Below are 26,955 nucleotides of genomic sequence, written 5' to 3' on the forward strand. Positions count from 1 at the left end.
AATCCATAAAGTTTTTAATGCGGTCCAAATTTATGTGCTGCTTAGTTTTTTCTTCATTTACTCAGTGTTACACAAGTGGTCGAATTCTAATCTGAAATTAAAAACACGGTAAAATTTGTGTGTGTTCTTACGTAATGAAACCGTAGATCGCACACCAGATAGCGCCTCGGTTAAAGCACGCTCACGGGATTTCCATCATGAACCTCACCCTGTCGTACACAGACTTGCCCAGCATGCGGGATTCGTTCGATACAGAAGAAGATAAATTTCGGACGGCTTTCGATGTGGGCGGGATTCAGAACGCCAACCCCGGAAATGAGCAGCTGCGCGCTTTAAAACGAAACTGTATGCCGCACCACCAAGCGAGCGACCGCGAAACTCCGTAATGAAACCAAATAGTAATAAGGTCAGCGGTATAAAAGACGTGATTTTGGCCGAAAACGGGGACGCTGATCTCGCTGCCCCGAAAGATTTCGGTGACGGACGTAATGGGTATGGCGAAAAACCAAGGTCGAAGGAAACCAATATCAAGTACGCGCATCTACGAGGTCAAAGTATTCCGTATTTTCCTTCAGCCAGGTACTTAACTAATATTATTGTTGGTAACGTCATGTGAAGGCACTGTACCTTATAATTATAGTTATGCGCGCTGTTCGAAAATATGTAAGTCCTTTGTAATGTAATATTTTTCGGTAGACTAAATAAGTTATGTATAAGATAGCGCCAGTTGCTAAGGTCTTGTACATACTGATACGCACCAAGCACTTTGTCAATGGACGAAGCCAACAAGTACAGTACTACGAGCAATACATGCGTTATCTGCTGACAGATTTGTCAAATCCCGGTTCGCAACTTCGCAGTGATAACTTATGACAACTTTTGACTGTCGGTGTTAACTACTGATTCTGATCTTTTGGGGTCCTTGACGTTAAGGTGTAAAGCAGTGTGGATTATCGCCAAATTATGCAAGCGGAATGGCGGGCCATGTAGGTACTGAGTATTAATATGAAATTACTGTAATTACCTAATTATTGTGTGCAGATTTTTCAGCTGATTACTGCGAAATTATTTAACCGTAATTGTGCGGATAACTGTGAAGTCACTTCCAATATTTATGCGGATTATTCCAGTTTTTAAAGTTGAAACCAGCAATCCGATTACGCGAATAATTTTTAAATTTGCAGATTAGACCCGCATTATTCCAGAGTCGTAACCAAACCGGCTATCAGTACCCTGAAGAGTTCTAATGGCCTCACCCGCACCAAGCGCTCCGTCACCTGTCGAACCTCCAAGTGCAGACCTTTCCGGACAAATCCACAACTGCGAAAACCGCCCGATCAGCTCATGTTGTGGCTGTCCGCAGTGTGTCCAGTTTTCCGATAACTCACGACCGGTGACGCCGATCAGCGACGAACTCGAAAGAGAACAACGCTCTCCTGGCTGCGAAGCAATTTAACCACATAAGCCCGCTTGTGTCGATGAACCTGTTCAAATGTCGTGTTATAGAGATCAAGTGGACGTGTGCAACAAAAAAGTGCAAACGGGGTGCGCTTATCCGTTGAGGAGAAGTGATGGCTGCCTAAACGTTGGGACAGAACGCGGTTGTCCAATGCAGCCCACTCAGAGATGTGAAACGGTTCCGACGAAACGCAGTTGGGCTGTAAAAGAGATCGATCGGTGCCAGAACGTTCAGATGGAAATTAACTGTCCATCAAAACTGACCGATACCTGTCAGATCGAACCGCGCTGTCCAGGACTCGATTTTCGTGAGAGGATCGTCATCACGACGAAAGAGCACGAGCAAATCGACGAATGGATAAGACTGAAAGACCTGTAGAGACCGAAGAATATGTTCAAGTTAATCTGGGAAAACTGACGATGAAAAAGTCATATTTCCGTCTAGCCAAGAACCAGCGAAACCGAACGAGGTGAACGGACCAGCGGACAAAGATTAAACAAAGTCAAAAAAGAACTCGAAATAGAAGAGCAAAAAGAAATCTGTGTCGTAAAGTCAAAAGAAAAAGAAGAGCAAAGAAAAAGGCAACGATCGGATGTCCGGAACCGGTGTAGAAACTTCTCCGTATGTTGCAAAGGCAAATCCGAAAAGCCGAGATCTAAGAAAAACAAGAAGAATATCACGTTACGAACGCCGAGAAGGATGAAGAGGAATTCCCGGCGCGATTCTGCTATGGGATGCCGTTCGGAAATTCCAGAAAGAAACGACATTAATCGATTTCGACAGCAGATCCAACGGATGTAAGCGAGGGAGTTGATGCGAGCGACGTGGAAGGCTTGAAGACCAAAAATTCTAGTGAAGGTACGGCTGTGCTGCTGTGCATTGACCGTTCCGAAATGTACTGCAGTAGACGATGCGGAGCAGCGCGCCCCAAATATCATCGCTGATGACCTGTAATGCGCCCGTGAAGCGAGAAATGTGAACTGAATGAGGCGATGCCAATATTTCCTAACCGCTTTCCGTCGAACGCGGCGGAGTGGATGTCTGATGAGAAATGTGCGTCCGAACCCCGAAGAATAAGCTGTGGGAACGGACACATGCGAGACACCCAAAGTTACCGATGCATTGTTGTTGTTGACGGATGGATTTACCAATGATTAACTATGCCATTGCGAAGCCAAAACGGACAAACGAAAGAGGCGATGTTCCCAGGCCAATAAGTAGATCAACGATCGCAGTTATTCATCTTTGGGTTTCGCCGCGGAATACCAACGCGTTTAGAACCATCGTTCAAATCCGTCGCCTTTGGCGATTTAAACATAAAGAAGAAAAAAAGGAGATCCGAAATGTCCTCACGCAATAACCAAAGAAATTCCCTGCAAAGCCGAAAGGCAAAAGGTTTCCGTACAGGTTACCACACCATGTGTTGATTCTGTTTAAACTATGATGAGGCCCATGTCTACAATAAACCATAGTTGGCAGCGTTGATTCTTATCACGTAAAATAAAACTGACGGAAGAGCAATCAACAAAGATTTGAAGTGAAAGCAAACATCTAACCAAAGCCAGACAGTGTTTATACCGAACCAAGAAAGAACTGGAGAAACGCGCGAAGAATCTGAACCAACGCTTGGATAACCTGACGAGCAAGAAGAAACCGCTGCAGAGCGAGTGCAGTCCGGCCGCCATGGAGTAGATCTGCCATAAAGCTACTTGAATCAAGCAATCCAGTCACAGTGGTGTAAGGAGTACACTCAAAGGTGACAACGCAGTGCTGGGCGCAGATTTCTACCGCACGGCGCTGCGGCCGACCGAAGCGGGGATGAAACGGTTGAGTGCGGCAAACAGTCAGCCGTTGAAAATATCCTGTGATTCTCCTTTGGATAAAGTGAACTGTGCGTTACCGACCGCCCAACGAAACTCAACCCGAAAACCCGAAAATTATTAGAGCAAGCACGGAAGGATCGTTTAACGCATTTTGAACAGCTGCTGGATATTCGCTGCCGGTACCAGACGGCGTAGAGCCGGAAGATGAAGAAGACCGAGCAGTAGTAGTAAACGGCGTCCCGCAAAGGGATTTTGAATTCCAGTTCCCTACTGGACTTCCGGACTGCAGTTTATGACATCATAATAATATTAAAAACATTAATAAAATTAATACAAAAAAAAAGCTAATTTAATTAAATAAAATTAAAATAATTCAGGGTATATGTCAATGAAACGGACAGAAATTTTCCTGGTAAAAAAACTCCAGATACTAAAACTCTGTTCTACTCAATCGCACAAAGTGCCAAAAATTCTCCGTTGCTATTCACAACTTTTAATAATAAAATATTTAAAATAAAAAAAGCCAAGTAATTCACTCACACTGACATCCCTATCATTGAATTCTCAAAAAGCGCAACACCGGAAACAGCTGTATGTGTTTTTCGTCCAACATTAGTATAAACGAGATCAAACATTGGTGCCCAGATCAAAGTAAGGCTTAAAGGCTAAAATACCAACACAAAAATTTGACCGTGATAGGAAACATAGCGACTGCTGAGAATCATCGGAATATGGCCTCTAAGCCCCGTCAGAGTCAGTATCGCTTTCCCAAGCGATCTGTTTCCGGGTAAGTTAGAGCACTAAATAAACAAAAAATCGTGAACAAATCATAAACAACGCGAACCCTAGTGCACTTATAAATAGGATTTACGTGGAAAACCGCACCACAATATCAGTAAATTAACAGCTACCAATCCCACGAAATTCCTTCACATAAAACAGCGAAGTCAACATTACAGCAATACTTCACATAACAAAACGGATCAGAAAATTATCTACAACGAACGCAACGAATCAGAATTTACAGGTTAAAAGCTAAATGAATAGAATAGTACATATTGCATATAATCGAAATGTACAACATTACCAGAGATAATTTCGTAACGAAAATTAGTAAAACAACAAATAAAAGGCGTTTCCAATAAAAAAATATAAAAACATGAAAAGATTATCATAAATTAACATACAAAATATCACAGACAAAATATTACATACAAAATACATACAAAATATTATTAATTTCAAATTATATACACTGACAAGAGTACCAAAGGATTACAGCTGTGTACCTGCAGATCGTCCTGGGGATTCCTGTCGGAGTCGAAGATGGTGGCCGTGTTACCCGTTCTTTAGATTGATGCCCAGACCGCCGGCCCGCGTTAACAAGAGGAAGACCAAGCGGTCCTAGTCTTCGCGTGAGAAACGGTCGATCGCGGTCTTCATTCAGGCAGAGAAAACTGAATAAAATTATTGGACGACAAGTGGTGGTACTGTAGTAATTATTTTTATTACACAACTATGTAGTTTTACCTATTTATTAGCGTTTGATAGCATATGTGACACAATTATATGTCAAAAATTCACGGAAAAATTGAATAAAGTTCCAATAAAAGCTAAAATGACTTCTTTGACGCGCACATTAGTCTTACCTAAAATTTTTGCATAATAACGGGCAAAATCGGTCCGTCGAAATATTCTCGTACTCTTCATCATCCTGTGAGTCTGCCAGTCCAACGTCTCCCGTTTTTCTCCCCGTCTACCGTCGCTTTCAGCGTGGCCTATCCCAAAATCCTCTTCGGGTGCCCCGTCGTCTCTGCTTCTGTCGTAATTCCCCATCGTCCGCTGTTGTGGCCCGCAAATTCCACAGCCCCGCGTCCATTACAGCCCCGCGTCTGTCACAGCCCCGCGCTCGCTACAGCTCTGCGTCCGTCACAACCCCGCGCCCTCCGCAGCCCAGCTTCCTGCCATTCTCTCGGTCCCACTCCCCTTACCCCCGCCCCCGCGCTGCGCTGCCCCTGCTCGTGCCGTTACCTATCCCGCGTCCTCCGCAGCTCACTTTTCTGCCATTCTCTTGGTACCCAACCGCCCCCCCCTCCCGCCCCGCGCTGCGCTGCACCTGTGTGGTGTACTGCTAGCTATAGCGCCCTGTTTGTACCGTTACCTATATGCGCTGCAAAACCACATTGCGTACGATTATCGTCTGAGAATTTTATTTAGTTATTTACCGTCGTATTAAAGGAATTGCCACAAAATCACAAAGTACACAGTTTACAAGTAACAAATTACTAGAAATTCCTTTGCCATCCTATTTCATTTACCTAGTTTAATTTGGCTAGGCAAAAACACTGGATATTGTCAAAATTGTTTTTTATGGTAAAGATCGTCGTCCAAGTCGGCCTTCCATTTGGCCGCCTGCTTCATTTCTTCATGCATCTGGGGCGTAATTTTAGAGGCAAAAAATGCCAATGGCACTAAAAAATGATTAAATTACCTAAAAGCTATAGAAATTAATAACAGCACTTACAATTTGCCTGCTGAGCGCTGCGACGCAAAAACGCGATGGTGTCCGCATCCAGATTCAATCTGCGGATTTCTTCTGGAAGGTCGCTGTCCTCCGGAATGGTGGATGAAATCTCGTTGCTTTGCTGGCTGGCCATGTTGTTGGAAATCTTGAAGTTGCAGACTGGAGATGACTGACTGAATTCATTCTCACTAGCACAGACTTATGAGCTAGAAAAATCTTTAACTGTCAACACGATGGAACGTGATGTTCCATCACTTTCTATTGAACAATCGCATTGGAATGCATACGTTTTCGATTGCGATTCTCCTAAAATACAATATCTCTAATTTTACGCTTAAACGTTAGAAAATTTAGCAGGTACCTATAAATATGAGTTGTATGTATTTGTAAATGAAGTGTAATGGTGATGTTTGTGATTTGGCTGGCCGTGCTATTGTGATATCATTTCCTTGTTTGGCGCGTCTGTTGAGCGTGTGTGCGTGTACATCTGTGGCCAGAAAAGTTCCTGGCGGCACTACGCACATTTTTCCGCACGAACTCTACCGTAAGTTCCTTGTCTAATTACTATTTACTAATTAACTTTTCTGACCTAATACTCCGAAGGCTTACACTGAATACTAATTGTTTTGTTGTACTCGAGCAGAATTAGGATTTTGTAATCCAGTAAACAGTTTCGGGACTTAAAAGTTTGCCCTGGCTCTTTCGGAAAATTTTCAACACTGATCTAGACGAAATTTTTCTTTCTGCCTAAAATCAACTTTTAATCTTTTTGCTCTCTGTTTCATACTGTAAGACTTATTAATTATTATTGAATATTATATTATAGCTACTTTATGAGTCCGAATGCAATTAATGACTGAAATTAATTATTTACAGGTTATTACCTGCGGGATAGCGATACTATTAGGAACACCATCTAACCACACACACAGCATTGCGTGAACGTCTACGACGGTACAATTTACTATTCGGAACCAAATTATTCTGTGTTCCTAGCATAATATTAATATTGTTACATCCTAATTATTGCTATACCATTTTTACCGCAATTTATTTTTAATATCATTAAAATGTCTTAATTGCAGATAATTTACCACAATTACAACGGACTACGACCATTTCAAGCGCCAAAGTAAATTTCACCTTAAATAATCGTTTGTAAAATATCTGAATAATTTAATATAATTTTAATGTATTATAGCAATTGATCAGTTATATCTGCTGTAATTATAAGTGTAAGCATTTGCAGGCTGACATCACGACTGTGCTAGCATCATCACAACGTAAGTCCATATGGCTGAGCAGGAGCAAAGGTCAAAGCGGAAAATGGAACCAACAGAGTAAGCTGATTTCGTAAAAATATTCAGTGAAGCAAAAAGGTTTTTTAAAGCATAATTTATACTTTTCTCGATAATCGATTCCGGTTTTCAAAATTTATCAAGTATATTGCTGCTACTGAATAATATTCAATCTGCTGTACAACCAAATCAACCAAGTCTTGTATCTTTTTACCTTGATTTTATTTGAAGTGTAAGCAAAATAAAAATACAGTAAAATCAAAATTATTTTATAGTTCAAAGACATCGATACTATTTAAGTCATCAATTAGCCGAATCACCAGTGATGTAGTGCCAGAGTTATTTGCAAAAATGGAGCAGCAGAGAAAACACAAGCCAGCTCTCACAGCGCTTGCTGCGGCTTGTATAATTATTCTGGTAATAATAATTTTAGTAGGCGATATTATTCTGCCTATCGCAATAGCGATGATACAGCAACAACAACAGCAGCAGCAAGTGCTTAATAATAATCAATCAGGAACGTTATTTTCGTCGACGTACCCGAATGGGAGCGTCGTCAAGTCTGGCAGTATCCTTCGTTTATCATAGGTAAGCTTAAAGCGCTTTACCTGGTCCACAGCATCAATTTCAAGGGTCCGTTTATTACGCCGTATCACGGAAGAATACCGTAAGGGGTACACTTGAGGTCCAGGGGGTCGTCCAGAGTGAAGTGAAAGTATTTAAATTAAGTGTTTTTTTGATAGTTCGATTGAGTGTAAAACCTTTAACTTTGCAGACATGCTTTCCTTTGTTCGTCACATAAGCATAAGATTTAGGAGCACAGATGGTGACCTCTGTGATGAATTCACCATCATTTAATTCGTTTGTCAAGTCCCCCATGTAGTTTCCCAATGGAACTTCCGGATCTCCTTGCCGATGAATCCACATTAAGGAATCAGTATCAAAATATATCAGGTTACGTCCAACTTGGGCCATATAATTGTATAAGTGAAGGCGGGCATGGGCAGTCGTGAACCTAATTCATCCAACCAATAAACATTTTTGAGAAAAACGTATTTATTATATTTAATTTGCACTTACGCCGCAAGGATAACATTAGTCTTTGGGTTAACTGGAATAAAGTCTTCCTTGGACTTGTAAGCAACTTGAATTACGGTGTCACTGAAGAATTCGATATTGTGAATTTCCAACGCATCATTTAATAAAAGTTCATAAAAATCTTTGGGCTCGAAATAAACTGTGTAGACAATCTGTCCTCGCGCATCCCGAGTCGACCCCAAAAACTATAAAGAGAATAGAAACATTAAGCAATTTCAACTAATGTATCCTAAGGAAATTGAAGACTTACTTGTTTAAAAATAACTTTGCAAAGGCGCGAAGCCCCAAGTTTTTCCACTTTCTCGGCGTCAATAGATACACCTTCTCGAAGTAAAAATTCTTCCATATACAGCTTTCTCTTCTTCGGTTTTAACATTAGAGGGCCAGCCGCTGGCCTCCGTTTTAATTTCAAGAAATGCTGGATGTACTCTTTAAATAAGCCTTCGCGAGAACTCGGAAAATGCCAAATTTCGTAGACTTTTATCACCGTATATCCCAGGGATAGTGCCTTAATGATTTCCACAGAGCACCAGACGCCCGTAAGTGATCTTTCGGCGTCTGTGTGATGACAACTAGAATTTGCTGCGTCTCAGCACATAGCCGGCATAGCGGAAAAGTTAATTTTTCAGTACGATAGGGTAGAACTGGTAACCATAGACATTTGGGCGGTAGAATCGTCAGGTAAAATAGTCCGAAGTAATTTTCCAAATTTGCATCAAAGTCCGCAGTAATTCGCACGTGTGGGCCAACTGGATATCTCTTCCGCGAATTTACAAAGGGATATTCCGAAATGACATCGGCAAACCTAAAAACACCTATCAATAAAATCAAGATTATAATCCTTTCTTAACTAATTGTACCGTATTTGTTCTCCGGGCTCGCATTTATAATGCAACCGTGTCCCGTTGGTCCGGCCTCCATATAGAGCATCGCGGGGTTGAAGAGGTGCGTGAACATGAATATCTTTTAGTGTTTCACGAAAATCCTCATCCTCTGCCAATTTCTGGTCGTACTCGCTTTCCCAAATTTTAATAACAGAGTATCCCATTTGCTCAAGGGCGATTTCTCGCTGGACGGTTGCCGCATGCAAATTCTCCATCGTTTGCTTGAGATGAGGATTTACAAATGTGCGTCTTGTGGTTGCGGGATTGCCGTGCCAGTAGTCGCCATAGAATTCGTAAATAATTTCCGCTTCTTCGTCATAACCGTCCACGTAATATTTTCCAATCTTCTGTTCTCTTGCAAGTGCTTTGCCTTCCGTCATTTCAATGTAGCACAACCATTTACCACATTTGACTGACTGCGTGCGCTGACTAGGGTTTTTCACAATTGCAATAAGGTTTTTTTCCAGTATCCGTGCGCGCCAGAAAAAATGGCATATACCCGCAATTGTTAGCGCGGAAGTAAATGGGCAAAGCCCACCTGAAATACCCATGAACAACTTTCGGAATTCTTGAGAGCAAACGCGTAAGGTGCTAACATCTTGCTTGCAGTATTTGACGAGCTCCTCGTTGACATTGTACTTTCCTTTCTTTTTTCTGCGATCTTTTCGATAAAATCCTTTGATAAAGTCTTTTCTTTCTTTGTTATTCATCAAGCTGTAATTGAATTCCTCCCTCTTAGGATAGGGATAATTTTGCCAAAATTTTCTGGGCGATTGACGGGATGAGGGAATTTACCTTTTGCTCTGTCGCTCGAACGCTTGAGCCCAAGCGTCTAACGATTGGGGATTGTAATTCGAAGTATCACGAAATTTTATGCCAAATTCAGGAACATCTAGTTGCATAATTTTTGAGCCGTTCATTATCAGCTTTGGAACTATCCCATTTCTTAGTAACCATTTCAGAACAAAAAAAACCGTCGAACGCTCGAAGATTATGGGCCAAGACGTGAAGTTTTCAAATAATCCGGAAAATAAAACTCGCAAAATTCTGTTGTTATATCCCGGCCAATATCGCACGAGTCAGCAGGAAAAATCCATTCCTGGCCGTTGTCGTTTTGAAGAACGGCCAGGTTCGGAATAAAATTGCCCGTTTCCGGACACGGGTATGTCTCAAAATCGAAATAGAGAAACTGGGCCTGTTCGTGCTTTCCGAGATCCTGGTCCGTCAGGACTTCGGGCTCAATGTAGCAGACGTGGTCATTTGATACGTGTTCTTTGCACACCGTGCAAAAAATCTCACCGCACACGTGGTCCGTGGTACGAAAAACTCTGGAGACAAATGATTGGCAAGATGGACAGACAAATAACGTTTGACATACCGTAATCCCGTTTTCTCCCGAGCCAGCAGCGCGATGATGATTGAAACACTCCTCACCGTAAAATGTTCGGCAGCAGTCCGAACAGTATATTCTTTCTTCTCCAGGATTACATTCAAATCGCAGGCATTGTTTGCAACGGTATTGGCATCGATGGCGATTTTATGATCGTATCCGCGATTGCAACGGTCGCACCAGTACGATGTTTTGAACCAAGCCGGCAGGCTTTTCAAGACATCAAAATGGTTACTATGATGTAGCAAACGAATCTTTTTTTCGGCATATTCGCCGGCATAGACGATCGTATTGAGGTGGTCGACACTCGTTATCAGGATTTGATAGTCCGGTAAGGCCAGTTGAAACTGTTGAACGTCTTCCAAAGTATATTGTCGAAGATCCAGTCCTGCGTTAGCAATGAGTTCTTTAGCCATTTTTGTCTGCAGCGTTCTGTCGGAAGCCGTACAGAGTTTTTTAGTGTGATACAAGCGTTCGTACAGCGGTATATTGTCATCTGCGAGGGCCTTAGCTATAACAAGCGCACGAGCCAAACAGAGGTTATCTGAATTACGAACAGGTATTACGCTCCTCATGGTCTCCAGCTTTTTGCGCAATAATAAAGGAACATCGTATCGACAGGATCCAGCGGGAAGGTTGGAATGGTGGATTTCCAGCTCAAAGAATCATCCAGTACAAATTCTTGGTTGGAATTGAGTACGCGGGAAACTTCTTTCATCAATCGCGCAACGGTTAACTGATCACGACGAATGAAAGGTGTGTGAATAGGGAACGAGAGGTGACGGCTATGCAACTTGATTCTTACCCGTTCGTGATCTGGGATGTCAGTAAGGATTTCATTTAAAATTTCGTTCAAAATGGCTGTTATGACATCGGGAATCTCAGCAAAAGGAATATGATTGAGGTGATGAACTTTGCACGCAAACCTTTTACACGTCATTTGATAACGGCGATTGTAAAAATCATTTAACGGTTTCAACACAAAAAAGTTCTTTATATGAAGCGGGTCTTCGGTAACATCGTCATCATTAACAGCATTAGTATCATTATCATTATTAGACTCAATTGAATCAGCAGCGTCAGCAGCTATGCGAGGTATTTTTGCAACCAGAAAGGTCACAGCAACTGGTTCTTAATGACAGCAGGGTGTTCCTGACTCTGCTTTACAAATTCTAACTCATCTGACTTTATATCAACACAATTTTTTATGGTAACGCCAGATCTGATACGTACAGACATGGTTGAGTCATCGGAGGCAGTCGTACTACGGTTTTCATGAACAAAAGCTGCTTGGGTATTGGACGTGGTGTCGATAATGCACCAAGATAGGGTTTCGGATGCGCATTGGCGGTGGAGCGGAGACTGTTTTCTGGCGGTACTTTGCAAAAGCAGGCGTATTGGTCCATTCTACAATCTTTTCCAGAATATCCATTCCGACAACCAGTTCATTGCACCGCGTATTTTATGGCGGGCAATAACGAACTGTACGTTGGATTTTTATGCAACCGGTAAAAGCCATGAAAGGATTATTGGATCCTTTTCTGACAAAGATGCTATACGCATCGCGGTACTGTGAATAACTTCGGAAGGTCCGGTCGTCCCGTTTATCAGTAAAGGTCTGGTAGAGCCAGTCCACGGATTCAGCGTTTGCTAATCTGATACGCTTGGCAGGTGGCACGAGATGCTGGTCCCAGAATCCGCTGGCGCTGCACTAACAGTATCTACAAAATAAATAATGTAAATAATCAAAAAGAGTTAAGGATCAGGATAAGAAACTTACTTTTGACGATGATGGAAGTGCAGAGTACTGGGTCCAGCAACTTGCAGTCGGAGATGTAGTGACAACAGAGAACGGAACGGAAAGCGGTGCTGTTGAAACCGACAGCGACTGATCTGTGATGGGTAATGGATCGGGAAGTTGTTGATCACCAGGTAGAGCTGTAGGTTGCTGCAGAGTGTTATGTGGCGACAGAATAATGTAGAGATGGCGCTGCTTGTAGTATTCGTAGCGGCCATATCCTTGAACTGGATCAATGCCTGCAATTTATATATACCTTTGGAAAATAAGTTGCAATAACAAACAAAGCATTAGACTTGCTTCTTAAGTCTTCCAGGCGGCCATATAAAGGTGTTAAACGGAATATCTGGTCACCCACTGCAACATGAAAATGACACTTGAGGCGTATGCTGCTGCTGTTGGCACAGAAGAAAAATTGTGCAGTTACCGTGGTGACGGATTTCCGCACCAGTTGCTTCATCTATAAAATTAAAGAGTTTTTAAGCTAGTGATTGTTGAACGAATAACTAAACTTTTAACCTGGCTGAATGGGTGGTGGAGACCACGACTTGATTGAAAGGTGTAGTTCTGGCTGTTGTGTTGTTGTTGTTGCGTTACTAACAACAACAATTTAATTTCAACAACTGTACAAAAATTTTTGCGTTTAATTATACCCAAAGTACTTGTTGCAGTGAACATTTTTACATTTTCCTGCAGCTGAATTTCAAGTCACTAAAACTTTATCCCAAAGAGCTTCGGATCAAGGCATCCTTATCATCGTTTATCCATCCGCACATGACCAATCAACAACGGAATGAAAGCGTGTTGCATACCGGACAGCAGAATACAACTTTCAACAGTCAGGTGCAGCATTTCTCCACGGGTACTTTTCAGTGCAGCAAAATGCTTTTGTAAAAAAATGGCGTGTGGAACTCCACGGCTTCAATTCCGGGCAGTAAATAAAACGGCCTTCTTCGGCTTTGGCGCACTGTCCGCATGACCAATGCCCACGGACTGATCAGCGTGTTGGCATACCGCGACAGACAGATTTTACATTTCAACTGCTCAACGGTGCGGGCATCGTCTCCGACGGGTATTCCAAATGTGCAAACAAAACTTGCAAGCTCGAAACATCGTTGTGGAACTCCACCGCTTCTTCCAATTCCTCCCAAAAATAGAAACGGCCCTTCTTCACTTTAGCGGCATCAATTTGGTCTTGACTGAAGCCAACGAGCCGTGCTTTGTTTTCCAAAACTGTCATACCTACATATTATTATTATTATTAAAAAATAAAAGTAACAAACAGATGAAACCCACCTTGTATTCCAATGTCGGTAACAGGGACTTGCAAGCTCGTATAACATCGTTGATGAACCGTTTGCCTTTACATTCATCAGATATGCACAGGCTGGTGATTGGCGGGCATGTTCAATCCATGGTTCCAGATCCAGCGGCAATCCAGAAATGAAGACATAGCAGCAAAAAACAGCGTACAGCATCCGGGCATACCGAAACTCCCGGCACAGTAAGACCTGCGTAATAATAAAACCCATTGTCCTGTAAACAACGGCGACCGGAAGCGAAGCGCTCCGGTCGACGTTGTTTACCGCGTCCGACACATTAGCCAAATGTGTCGGCAGCGAGCAACGGGGCCCCCCACCCCCCTTCGCCTGGTTTAACTGTTCGACCAGCAATCGTGAGTTGTTTTTCTTGTCAACTGATAGCCAAAAAGAATGTTTTGTTGTAAAGCTCACCGCAGTTGTAGAATCCAGCTTCGGCCAGCTTGTACACCAAGTGTTTTTCTTCGGGCCACGGTCTGTCGTCAAAGGAAAACGCCCGCGCATACATGGTGTTATACTTGCGCAGTCGGGATTGTTTGGTGGTGAATGGTTGTACTCAATGTTGTCCTGATCGTAATCCATCCGCAGCCCGTTGCATTCCACCCACATCTGTGGGAAGTTATCTTTAACTGCTTTGCCAAAGCATGGATTCTTGCACGGTGTTCGATAGATGCCGCTAGACATGTCCCCTCAATCTCACAGCAGTAAACACAACGGATCTGGTGCTGGATCCCGTGCAGTACCAGCCCAGTTCGGCGTACTCTTTCGCCACTTCGAGGTAATTTTACCCCCACAACCACGAAATGTTTCAATGCGATTCTCAACACTTTCGGCTGGATAGCGCGGATCCCCACGAGGGCCAAAAGCACTTGCAAAACCGTCCATTGTTCTAGCGTGTAGCCGCGTGCGTGCGTGTGTGCTCTGCTCTACGGTTTATAACCGGATTTTGTGGTCAGGGTGTTTAGAGTATTTGATTAATATAAATACAGGCTTCTAATTCCTCGTTTTCATTATTCTTCCTGACACTTTTAGTTAGTCTATTTTCTTCTGATATACCATGACTGGTCTACCTCTGCCAAACGCGGTTTCGTACCCGATAAAACTGATCTTGTCGGGAAGCAAAGCGCAAGTTGCGACGGAAAGATCTTTCACTATGAAGGATTCCCCACCATGAGTTCTGACAAGTTCATCTGCACCCATCAACAGTGACACAGGCCTTGGAGTTCATAATTGGCGACTTTACGACTGCCAATCCTCCTGGACCAGATGCGAAATGGACGCTGGGAGAAACACATTTTCTCACCAATGACCAGTTCATGCGCCTCGTTGGACTCATCTACAACAACATTACGACAATCGGGATCCACAGCTAACCAGCGGTATACCCTGTTTCACCTCGGAAACGACGTCTACTGTGTGGTCAAGCTATGACAGTGTAGCGCTGGCCAATATCCGCCAGTTCTGCAAGAGGCAACGGCGACATGCCCACGTGGTGTTTCTTTGGGATAAAATCGTTTGAATCGCTTCATGCCACCATCAAGACCTGTCAATGTTCAGGATCAATGCTTTGTTGAACACGTGGCTCGCTGGTGATTCACAACGAACCAACGGCAGCGGATTTTCAAGCCTCATGGCTGGCCTGCCGTTCACCATGTATGGTATGCTTGCGTCTGCAGAACTGTACGTTGCGGGAAATGGTAACGTTTACACAACCGACTGTTCGTGAAGCCAGTCATGCCTGTGAATGGGGATTGGGCACACTGAATCTAACGGAAGAAATGATGAACGACATCATTACTGAGCTTGGAAATGGCAAACGTCTTATTGGCATGATGTTGTTACTGCGTCCTGGGCCAACTTACCGGATTTGACGACATTTTGGGTTTTAACGCCAAACAGTTTTGGACCAGCACAAGGATACCTGTAGAGTCTGTCAAACGTATTGCCATGGAAGCTGAAGATTTCGGAGATTGGAGACGGAAGATGAAACTACCTATCGAAGTCAACCAGGCCCAGGAAGGAACAGCGGCAACGGTGGTGAAGACGGTGGTGTCTAAGACGACGGAAACGTTTGCGCTTTGTGTTACGGTAAAGCATGACTGTGTTACCATAAAATTTCAATGTAAACGCGAAAAAAAACAGTGCTGATTGCTTCACTTCTACCTCAGGGACATAAAATGTGAAATGTAAACCAAAAAAATCTGCTGCTTTTTTATTTTATTCAGTTCTGCATACATTGCTGTGTTCATGTTAAAGTGATTGTTTACCCATTGACAAACCATTGCATCATTGTTTGCGTAATTTTTTGTGAAGTAATGAATAATGTCTTTATACGGTCTCGCTGGCGCTTATAAATAAAAAATGCAAAATTGACCGCAGACTGTCGAAAACGTTTGTTGTATACGTTCCATTTGATAAACAACATGTAAATCAGTTAGCCATTCTCTATCTCGTCAAAATACTCCACAGATCGTCCGTATGAGTCAAAACTGACTGGTCTACCTCCTGCCAAACGCGGTTTCGTACCCGATAAAACGGATCTTGTTGGGGAAGCAGCGCAGGTTTGCGAGCGGAAAGATCGCTTTCCACTATGAAGGATTCCCACCATGAAGTTCGGGTACGACAGTTCATCTGCACCCGCATCAACAGTGACACCCAGGCCTTGGAGTTCATTATTGGCGACTTTACGACTGCCAATCCTCCTGGACCAGCTGCGAAATGGACGCGGGGAGAGTAAACACATTTTTTCTCACCAATGACCAGTTCATGCGCCTCGTTGGACTCATCTACAACAACATTACGACTTTAATCCGGGACCCACAGCTAACCAGCGGTAACCTGTCCACCCTGTTTCACCTCGGAAACGACGTCTACTTTGTGTGGTCAAGCTATGACAGTGTAGCGCTGGCCAATATCCGCCAGTTCTGCAAGAGAGGCAACGGCGACATGCAGGCCACCAAGAATGGTGTTTTTTTGGGATAAAGTCGTTTGAATCGCTTCGTACCACCATCCAAGACCCGTCAATGTTCAAGGACATCAATGCTTTGCTGAAAGCACGTGGCTCGCTGGTGATTCACAACGAACCAACGGCAGCGGATTTCTCAAGCCTGCTGGCTGGCCTGCCGTTCACCATGTATGGTATGTGGCTTGACCGTCTGCACGAGAACTGTGCACGTTGCGGGAAATGGTAACGTTATTTACACAACCGACTGTTCGTGAAGCCAGTCATGCCTGTGAATGGGGATTGGGCACACTGAATCTAACGGAAGAAATGATGAACGACATCATTACCGAGCTTGGAAATGGCAAACGTCTTATTGGCATGATGTTGTTACTGCGTCCTTGGGGCCAACTTACCGGATTTGACGACATTTTGGTTTTAACGCCAAACAGTTTTGGACCAGCACAAGGATACCCTGTGAGTCTGTCAAACGTATTGCCATGGAGAAGCTGAAGATTTCGGAGATTGAGACGGGAAGATGAAACTACCTATCGAAGTCAACCAGGCCCAGGAAGGAACAGCGGCAACGGTGGTGAAGACGGTGGTGTCTAAGACGACGGAAACGTTTGCGCTTTGTGTTACGGTAAAGCATGACTGTGTTACCATAAAAATTTCAATGTAAACGCGAAAAAAAAACAGTGCTGATTGCTTCACTTCTACCTCAGGGACATAAAATGTGAAATGTAAAACCCAAAAAAATCTGCTGCTTTTTTATTTTATTCAAGTTCTGCATACATTGCTGTGTTCATGTTAAAGTGATTGTTTACCCATTGACAAACCATTGCATCATTGTTTGCGTAATTTTTTGTGAAGTAATGAATAATGTCTTTATACGGTCTCCGCTGGCGCGCTTATAAATAAAAAAAATGCAAAATTGACCGCAGACTGTCGAAAACGTTTGTTGTATACGTTCCATTTGATAAACAACATGTAAATCAGTTAGCCATTCTCTAATCTCGTCAAAATACTCCACAGATCGTCCGTACGAGTCAAAAAACTCGATGGACGACGGCTCGCTTTGATAGAATGCTAGCCAGTGTTCACCAGAACCACTGGATTTATCCGTGTTGACGATGTAGGCGGCAGGTAAAACATTGGAGCGTTCGGGCAGTGTATCCCGGGCATAAACTCCTCGAAATATCCTCTCCGTTTTTGGATTTTGGCAAAGTAGCTTTGTTATTGTTCGATTATCCATTTTAGTTAATTGTTAAAGTCACAAATTAGCTGACGGAAGTTGTTAATTTCTATTACCGCGTCAAACGTAAGAAACGTGACCATGATCGTGGGCTGCTTGAGCGGTTGGTTGAAGACTACTCGGATGCCTAAATTACCCTGACGGATTAGACTTAGAGGTCCGAGTCCGGTCCCCCCTGGCGTCAAATCAAAGCCGTAAATACAGAATCCGTTTGCATACTCGTCGCGATTAAAAGGCAGTGCGCCAAAAGGACTGTTACGCCGTCCTAAAGTGTCTAGCAGACCATCGTAGCACTCCAAGTAATTACCGTTTGCATAATCCGGCTCGTACGGCCAATTAGGAAAAGACTGTCCATCAACTTCGACGCTGATTTGAGACAAATTAAAGTGTTGAAAATTGAATGGATTTGTCTTTTCGTGCCGTTAAATGCATCCGCTGCGACAAAAGCCACAAAAAGCACCTTGGGGACTTGACCAATGTGTATGTTATTAAAACAGTGCTTTGTATGTTCGCAGGTAATTCGATCGGGCGCATCAGAACACGTTCTATAGGATATTTTGCTGTTGTGGTTAATAACCGCTTGCTTATAGCATTCATGTATTCTGGAACCCTGTAATACCAATACATTAGATTTTTTATGCAGAAATTTTCAAATTTTTCTACTGCTTACCAACATAACGGCGAACAAAAATTCTTGGATTGCGTATGAACAATTTAAATTCGTCCTGCGCCGGATTCGCAAAATCACGAAGATAGAATTCGGGTTTATGTAAAACAAAGCGTATTTGTAACGGAACTCCAGTTATCAAAGGCTTGTCTTGCATGAAAATATCCGAAAACAATTTCCCGCTTAAAGGAATGTATTCATGTTTTGCGAAAAGCCTGAGTCGAGACTGTTCGGCTGAGTTGTTAACAGAATCTTCAAAACTTCCAGCAACATCCAAGTAAAAGCCACAGGATGTTAGCTGTGTATTCATCGCCTCCTTTGTGTAATTTAGCAAGCACTCAAACATTGCTCTGTATGGATAATAGATTGCGCAGTCGCTGACCAATCGGTTAGCAACCGAAACTTGAACTGATTGAAACATTGAATGAATCAAATTATTTACAGGAGCACAGGTATCCGTCGCTTTGATTCGCTCCCAACTACCATCAGCATTCCTTTTTTTCAACGCTACTTCTAATTCTATGCTTAAGTCCGGTAAAGAAACCATGGCGTTTGATGAAGGAGCTATATAAAAGTTTATGTCACCACCCGCCGGAATATTTTCCGGAATGGCGGCTGTGGGGCCGATTCTTTCTTCTTCTGTCCGGAATCGGTCCGCAAACGAAGGCGGTATGGCAAAAATGTGCGATTCTGCAGCAATGGCAGGTTCTGACCCTTCGATTATGGAAGCCATTTCTAAATATAGTCAGGAAGATCAAATGGTGGGACCCGGCGAATTTTGGTAGTGCGTTTCCGCTTCGTTGGCTTCTTTAATACCCCTTTTCTTCCTTTTTTACCGCCGCTAGATGTTTGTTGAGTTGGTGCGAGAACTTGGGCGATTTTGTTGCCCACAGATTTTGCAGCTTCATGTACCGCTGTACTAGCTGCTTCTTTTAAATGAGGCGTAGCAGCTGCTAAAGCGGCTTGTGCCTGCGGCGCTGCCGCCCTTACAACTGGTGCAACAAAACGAGCAACCTTGGAAAATACTGCACGCAGAAAACTACCAAAACCTCCACCGTTTTGATAGCTTCCACGATATCGAACAAATCCGCTCCCCAGCTGTGTATGACCTAGTAAATCATCAAATAATCCCGGATCAGGCGCAAAAGCTTTATATCCCATTTTCAGTATCTTGCCGGTCGGAAATGGAGCTTCACCATCGATTTTCCTGTTGCGAATTTAGCGTTGTCTCCGAGATCAGTGGCAATTGTTACTTCGATATTGTCGAAAATGGGTCGTAAAAGTGGAACATAATGAGGCATTTCAAACCGTTCCGTGATAATTTTGAAAGCCTCCGTTGCCTTAATAGGCACTGCTCTTAAAACTTGCGCATACGTGTCACCAAGCAAAGTAAAATCTGCAACATCGCAATAAATATATAAAGATTGATTGCCAATCATGGCGTTTATAGCTTCCTGGGCAGTAAACAAAAAGTTTTGGATAATTATCGGTGCCGGCTTTGACTTTTTTCGTTCCGGTTGTTTAACGCTTTCTGAAACGGACGTATTTTGTTTTGAACCGGTTCCTTCGGTATTTTTTGATGACGGTAATTCTGTTTTTTTCGCAGATATAGAAGCTGTGGCTGCTGGCGCAGCTGGCTTTGGCGCTGGTGTCTGCGCAGGCGGCGGTGGCGGTTGGGGCGGCGAAACTGTATTTGCTTTCGCAACTGTTTGTTGTCGAGCTTTCTTTTCCTTGAAAAATTCCTCCAGCTGATTTAAACCGTCAAAATTTTGCGCAAGGTCAACAATATTTGCAGGATCAGAATACGCAAACAGTTGTCGATGCTGACACCCCAATATGCGTTTCAGCAGTTCATTGTTAATAGCCAGAATAACGGTATTGGCATTAATTGCAATTTGTACTTTTTGATTATTAGCTAGTAATTCAATAGAAAAGGCTCTCCTCTTTTGGATTCTTGTCCTTTTGCCAAGAGGAGCTTCGGAATTTGCGAAGCAATTGTTGCAATGATTTGTTCGTTGGTATAATTACCGGCGTGTAAAGTAATGCGCTTTTTCTCAAATAGAAACTTTTCCAACCCTGTTTTAGCATCTGAATTTGATACAATATCGTAAACCTGCAAACAATCCATGGTCTGGTCTGTAGGAGATTGTACATGGAATTTGGGTAATAGAGTTCGACAATTGCAACTTCCCATTTTCCAGACAGTGAAATTGTTTTGCATAATTTGGTTTTCCAACTGGATGCAGTGTTATTCGAGTAAATATCTGTGCAAGCATCACTCGGCAATGTGATGTAAAATGGCTGTTGATATTGCAAGTTATTCATTTTCTAATCCGCGTTAGCTCCCTTGCATAAAATTTTCCTACTATTGGTTCCTCTTTTTCATCCTCGATTTGATACACTGGCTCCGGTGTATGTGGTATTACCTTTGCTATTCGAAAAGCTCCTCCTGAAAGTTTGTTTCAAAACCCTTTTCAAAGTCCTGCTTTTCTTTGCAATTCTGACGGCATCTTTCACCTTAAATACTGGTTTCTTTTTTTTTATGGTCTGTTTTCTCGTATAATCGATTAAACACAAGCAGGAATTTTCTTCGGTTACATCCGCAGGACAAAAGCCATGTGAAGTGTGAGGAGTGTGATTATATGTCTTTACAATATTTTGTAGCTGATCGTAATATTTTGGAGATTTTCGACTAGTAAATAAGCGCCATATGCGCTCACGCAGCGTTCGAATAACGCGCTCCGCCATCGAACATTTTATGTCATCGTTTTCCGAACTGAATAGCATAATTTCTTTCCGTTTGAGTAAATCCTCACATTTTTATTGAAAAATTCACGGCCTTTATCAGCCTGTATTTTGTCGAATGGACCCAGGCGTTCTAGTATTTTTTCCAATGCTTTTGCCGTTGATAAACCATCTTTACACTTAATTAGCTCGCATTCTATTTTTTTAGAAAAACAATCAATAGCAACTAACACGTAGCCATAATTTTTGTTCCACTTTTTGAACTTTTGCATATCCATCAAATCTACCTGGAGCTGGCTATTTTTATTTAGGACGACCACCGGATTCCTGCGGAATTTTCTGTTGACAGGCTTATGTAAAGTGTAGGCATCGATCCCTTCAAGAATATTTTTGGCTTTTTCCTTGGAAACATTTTCTGGAAGGTTTTTGCGAAACCGCTCGAGCCCCCCTAGGCTGCTCAGTGCACTAGGATTGAGATAGTGCTGGTCCATCGGAAACAGGCTGAGTAATTTTAGGTACCTCGTTGGCTTTATCACCAGCTTTAGACGAATCTTCTATTTTATTTTCGTCACTGTCATTAGAACAGCAAGAAGAAACACAATTCAATTTCATCCCTTGTCCAAAATTTAGATTTACCGGCACACAACCCGACATTTTAAAGAACCTTTAGCCAGCGGCCTTTAATACCTTGCCCTTTTATAAAAAACTTTGTCTGCTCTCGTACCCGCTCGCCACGCCGGCGCGGCACTTCTTCTGCGCTTACAGCTTGGAATTTGGTATCGGGTGATACTTTTGTTTCGTTTAGCGTTTGTTCCAGTACGCGTTTACCACGTCTCCCTTTTTCATTTGACGGTAATGAAAACACTGGGAGATCATATTCATCCGAATCATCCGAATCAATATCAGTCAGGGTTTTTTTCTTGATTTTTCTGCGTGATTTTGACGATGCTGTTGTGGCGCGAACTCTTTTCTTTTTCGCTTTCTTGGGTTCAGTTAACGGTGTGGTTAAGATTGATGGAGTCGGAGTTGTGGCGTCGTTTACACTTACAGACAGACTATCCAAGGGATTACCTTCTTGAAGTGCTCTGGGCTTTAATGCCATGAACCGTTCTAAATTTTTACTAAGTAATTGTGCTTTCTGCCATTCACTTAAATTTTGACTTGAAAGGATTTTTGATGTCAAATCGCCAAGCGATAAAATGTTGTTCGCTTCAGGTGGAGCCTGTAAAACTGTCAGCTCGGCGGCTCGCTTCTTGATATCCCGCTCAGGCACAATATAATGTACCTCCATGACCTTAAATTAGGAATTTAGCGCTCCGGCCAGAACGCTTGCTAAAACTGGCAGCACTGCACCCAGAAAACCACCTTTTTGTGTTAATAGCGCTTTTTTAGCTTTTGTGGGATACCGTCGAAGAGCTAATAATCGTATCGGCTTTTTCCAGCGTCTGCAAATTCGCGTACTTTCTGGTGATAAATTTACGGTATTTTTTACGATATTCAAGCAGCACTCTTCCAGTCCTTTAATATGCTTTTTGTTACAATGATTCGCGACAGCTCTGCGATCTTTGGGGTTGAGCGACGAGAGAAACAGTAAAAAAGAAGCAAATTCTTTCAAATGTTTCGTCATGCTGACGGCACTGCACAAAAATTCGGGTCGGTGTAAATTCTTGCTGTTTGCAAGTCCGTTTTGTTTTCTTGCACAACATGAGATCTGACACGCAAATAATCGGGACAATTTGGTTTTAAATCCAAAATCAAAGGTTCAAACGGAGTAGCAGTAATCTTTTTATACGCTTTTTTTAGATGCTTAAATCCTGTTTGCCGTGATAAATAATCCAGTTGGTTGTTGTCGCGAACATTTTTAAACAACACAATATATTGAGTATTTAAGGCAATATCCCGACTTGCTTTACCTTGCTTGAATAAATTCTGTGTGATATAAATTGCTGACAAATTTCTGTGATGTATTCCTTGCGTAAATAGCTTTGTGGCTAACTCACTGCTTGCCATTTCGCCCGCTAGATCATCTATAATCAGCAAATTAGTTTCTGCTCTAGAAAAAAACTCCGAATCTAGTAAATCGTCCTTTAACCCTTTAACGAATTCTGTCGGTGGAAAAATCTTTTTAATTTCTTCGTACGAGTTTTGCCATTGACTGTATGCTACCACTATTCTGGTTGGGACGACGTCCATTGCATTTTCTTTCAGCATTTTAAGAACATATTGTGTTTTACCACTCATTGTTGGTCCACATATTATTGCTCCGAAAGGCCATTGGAACCTGAGATCATAACCAACTTCTGGATACATGGCGCAAATAACTAATATCGTCGCAACTGCGCACTTGAATGTGGAAATCGACTTGCACCAGCTTAATTTGAACAGAGACCTTATCACAGAATACGATCCTAAAAAATTCTCTTGTCTTTTGTGGTGCGTAATATATCCGAAAAATTCCACTGCCAATTATATCGCAACGGAAAAATTACGGTTAATGGTGGACGCACACTACGCGAGTCACGAAAGTGTGCAGAATACTTTTTGCGAAAGCTTATTGCTACGGGTTACAAAGGAGCGCGAATAACAAATTATAAGGTTGTTAATATTATTGCTTCATGTCAGCTGCGACGACAAAATCTTGAAAATATTGGCCATTCGACTGGTGACAAATATTACGAGCCAGAGATTTTTCCCGGCATGACAATAAAGATGAAAAAAGCCACATGCGTAGTCTTTAATAGTGGAAAATGTAATATACTTGGTTTAAAAAAATTCGAACACATCGAGGAAGTTTATCAGGAACTTTGTCAACTTCTCAAATAGATTTTGATCGAGTTCCTTTTGGATTTCTTTTCCATTTTCCTCAGCTGGTGATTCGACACTCTCCATTGACACCGCGTTGCTCCTCGGTACAATCGCAATCGTCTGAAAATTATACATATATGCAATATTGTTTTTTTTCCAGGATTTTTACAAAGTTACCAATTTCTTCTTCTGTTTCATAGGAGCTGAAGGAACTGTCCGAATCCGTATCGTATCCTATAATTAAAGGTGCGGTTGACTTGTAGTATTACTTAATTCAAATTTGTTTTCACTTACCGGAGTCGTTGGAAGCGTCCGGCTGTTCATGATTGAGCATTACAATAAATCCAGGAGCTTGGTTACAATGTTTGCACGTATTTTGTTGAACTGCGTGAACGCATTTTATTACAACTGTTTATATCAACAAAATACTGTGCACGCATTTTGCTGCACAGCAATTTGTTTCACAGCATTATCTTTCTCGGTAAACTATTTTGCGTGTGAGAGCGCTTATATAAACACTTGTGAAATTAACCAAGTCAAGTCATTAATGTCAGTGTGACTTTTGCTATGTGATTACCTTCACTGCTGTTTCTTCTCCGTTTGTCGTAGAAAGACGTTTGTTTTCTAGGCAACGGAATAGATAATGCTGTGACGGTTAATTTTTACTTGTGATTACTTTTCTATTTGCCGATTCCAGATACACTAATTACCCGGTAAAAAAGGACTGTATTTTATGGAGCAGCTGTCGTTTGCGCGCTGACAACAAATGCGTGCAAAGGATAGATGTTCCCAAAAATACTCTTTAAATTAAACGAAACTTGGACTGCTAAATTTAACTTTAAACTACTCTCTGCTTCAAATCAACCCGCTAATTAACCAAAAAACAAGGGTTAAATTTTTTGGAGCAGTTGTCGTTTACGTGGTAAACAACAAACGCACGTAAACGATAAATGCTCCAAATGATACCCTTAAAATAAAAAAAAACAAAACGAAGTGTTGCACAATTATGGGTAATTCTGTTTAAATGAACATGTACACTAACGTAAGCAATTGGCAAGCGCAGCGATTATGTATTCGTTATTTAATCATAATAATTCTGTAAGTTTCACCCACTGTTGTAGTTGTCAGTTTTAAGTCCTAAGTAAAGTTGAAAAGAAATGGCAGTATGTATTGACGTTTACTGCCTTTTAGGGATTCCAAAAAACCCGCAACGAAACTGCCACAATATTTTAAGGATTTTGCCAGCCATAGCAATGTCTACGACATCAAATATAGAAACCGGCTGGCTGTGGACACCACCAAGTACTTAAACATCCAGTCCGACGAATGGCGCACCAAGACGGTAAGAAATGTTTTTATGCAGTAACCTAATTATCAGTTGCATTTATTTACAGGGTAAACTGGTGCGCAAGTTCCAGAAGAGCGCTCTTGACCTTGCGTACATTCACCACCATCAGAAAGCAATGTTCACTGCTATTATTGTGATACTGAAGAAGCTGTTGGACGTTGCACAAGCAATGGAAAAGTATCACATGGAAAGCATTGCAACTCTTTTGGCTGCCTGTCCGCCAGACAGTATGCCATCGTCTGATGAGGGCTACTGGATCGATGAAATATCAAACTACCCATCGCACTACTCACAAAAATCACGCGCATCATCGCTGACAACAAAAAGAAACAAGACGAAACGAAATTGCTGGAGAAAAATTCGCGAACTCACATTGGAACGACCAGTGAACTTGTGCCTACCAATCAGCTGTCGGAGAGTGAGCTCAAGGCCAGAACCAAGGCGTACAAATCCTTGTGGAAACAACTGACTGAGCTGTCAAACTCTGTATCAATGTATAACGACAAAATTAAGGAACACTGCCTCTCCCTGATAAATGGCTTTGAACATCTCAAATCAAAGCTAAACATTGAGAAGATGACCATTGGTAAGTGTAGTTTCTCTGACTTGTATTAAGTTTTATTTCACAGTTTCTTGCAGCCCAGGAAGCGTTTCTTCCCATTGTCCAAGAAATGTCCACTGTTAGCACTCTCATTGCTGACCGATACCTGACCCAGTCTGAGAACGGACGTGATGTCAGCGCTGCTTTGAACAAACTGGATGTTGCCATAAACCTGGCTAAGAACGCGCTGTATGGTATGATCAGCTTGTCTATGTGTATTCATTTTCCTATAATATTATGGTTTTATTTCATTTTGTCAGGTGACCATCCGGAAGTCCGTGATGACCCGCGCGTGGATGACATAGGAGAAAGCGAATCGGAGATGAGCACCTCGGACGATGAATAACAAGCTATTACTTACCGGTTTTCATTTCGCTGTTGTGCTTAAAACTATATAAAAATTCTGAATAACGTAATATTTTTATGCGTCTTATCCGCTTTAGTTTTTAATGCTTTCATCTACTTTATACTATCCCCGCACATAAATCAAATAATAATACAGTACAGTAAATGGTCAAGGGATTCCTTATACACTATAGAAAACTAAGAGCAAATATTTAAATACAGTCAACAACTAACGATTTAATCAGTAACTATGGTAATATTTTGTAAATTATTAATACAAAGTATAGTTTTAGTTTCAACTTTTTGTGGAATTTGATTACTTATTGTGACGTCACAAACTGCAGTCAGGAAGTCCAGTAGGGAAGTAGAGATCAAAATCCCTTTGCGGGACGCCTTTTACTACTCGTATCGGGTAACCTGGTTCCCTTGCTGTCCGCGATTTCCTCTTCCGCCACCATTGAATCCTTGGCCAGCGAGGCAAGGATTTGCTTGTGCCATTCCTTGACCCGCGAACCCTCCATTCAGGGCATTTCCTTGTAAGTTCTGCACTGGTCCAGCTTTCTGTTGAGCAACTTGTTGGACTGCTGCTTGAACTGCCGCAACTGCTGGCCTGTTTGCTTCTTGAACTGCCGCTTGTATCGCCGCAATTGTTGCG

At 42.2% G+C, this 26,955-nt stretch overlaps 1 protein-coding gene across 1 annotated transcript; it reads left to right on the forward strand.

Moving 5' to 3' along the window:
• The first annotated feature begins 6,856 nt into the window (after window positions 1-6,856).
• On the forward strand, window positions 6,857-26,301 carry LOC129598886 (uncharacterized). The gene is made up of 6 exons (XM_055496972.1): window positions 6,857-7,146; window positions 25,198-25,348; window positions 25,401-25,581; window positions 25,689-25,940; window positions 25,994-26,149; window positions 26,216-26,301. The coding sequence occupies exons 1-6, from the start codon at window positions 7,100-7,102 to the stop codon at window positions 26,299-26,301; spliced, it is 873 nt and encodes a 290-aa protein (XP_055352947.1). The 5' UTR covers window positions 6,857-7,099.
• The last annotated feature ends 654 nt before the right edge of the window (window positions 26,302-26,955 follow it).

This window comes from Paramacrobiotus metropolitanus, unplaced genomic scaffold (assembly GCF_019649055.1).
Source record: "Paramacrobiotus metropolitanus isolate TYO unplaced genomic scaffold, Prichtersi_v1.0 Parri_scaffold0000131, whole genome shotgun sequence".
Lineage (NCBI taxonomy): Eukaryota > Metazoa > Tardigrada > Eutardigrada > Parachela > Macrobiotidae > Paramacrobiotus > Paramacrobiotus metropolitanus.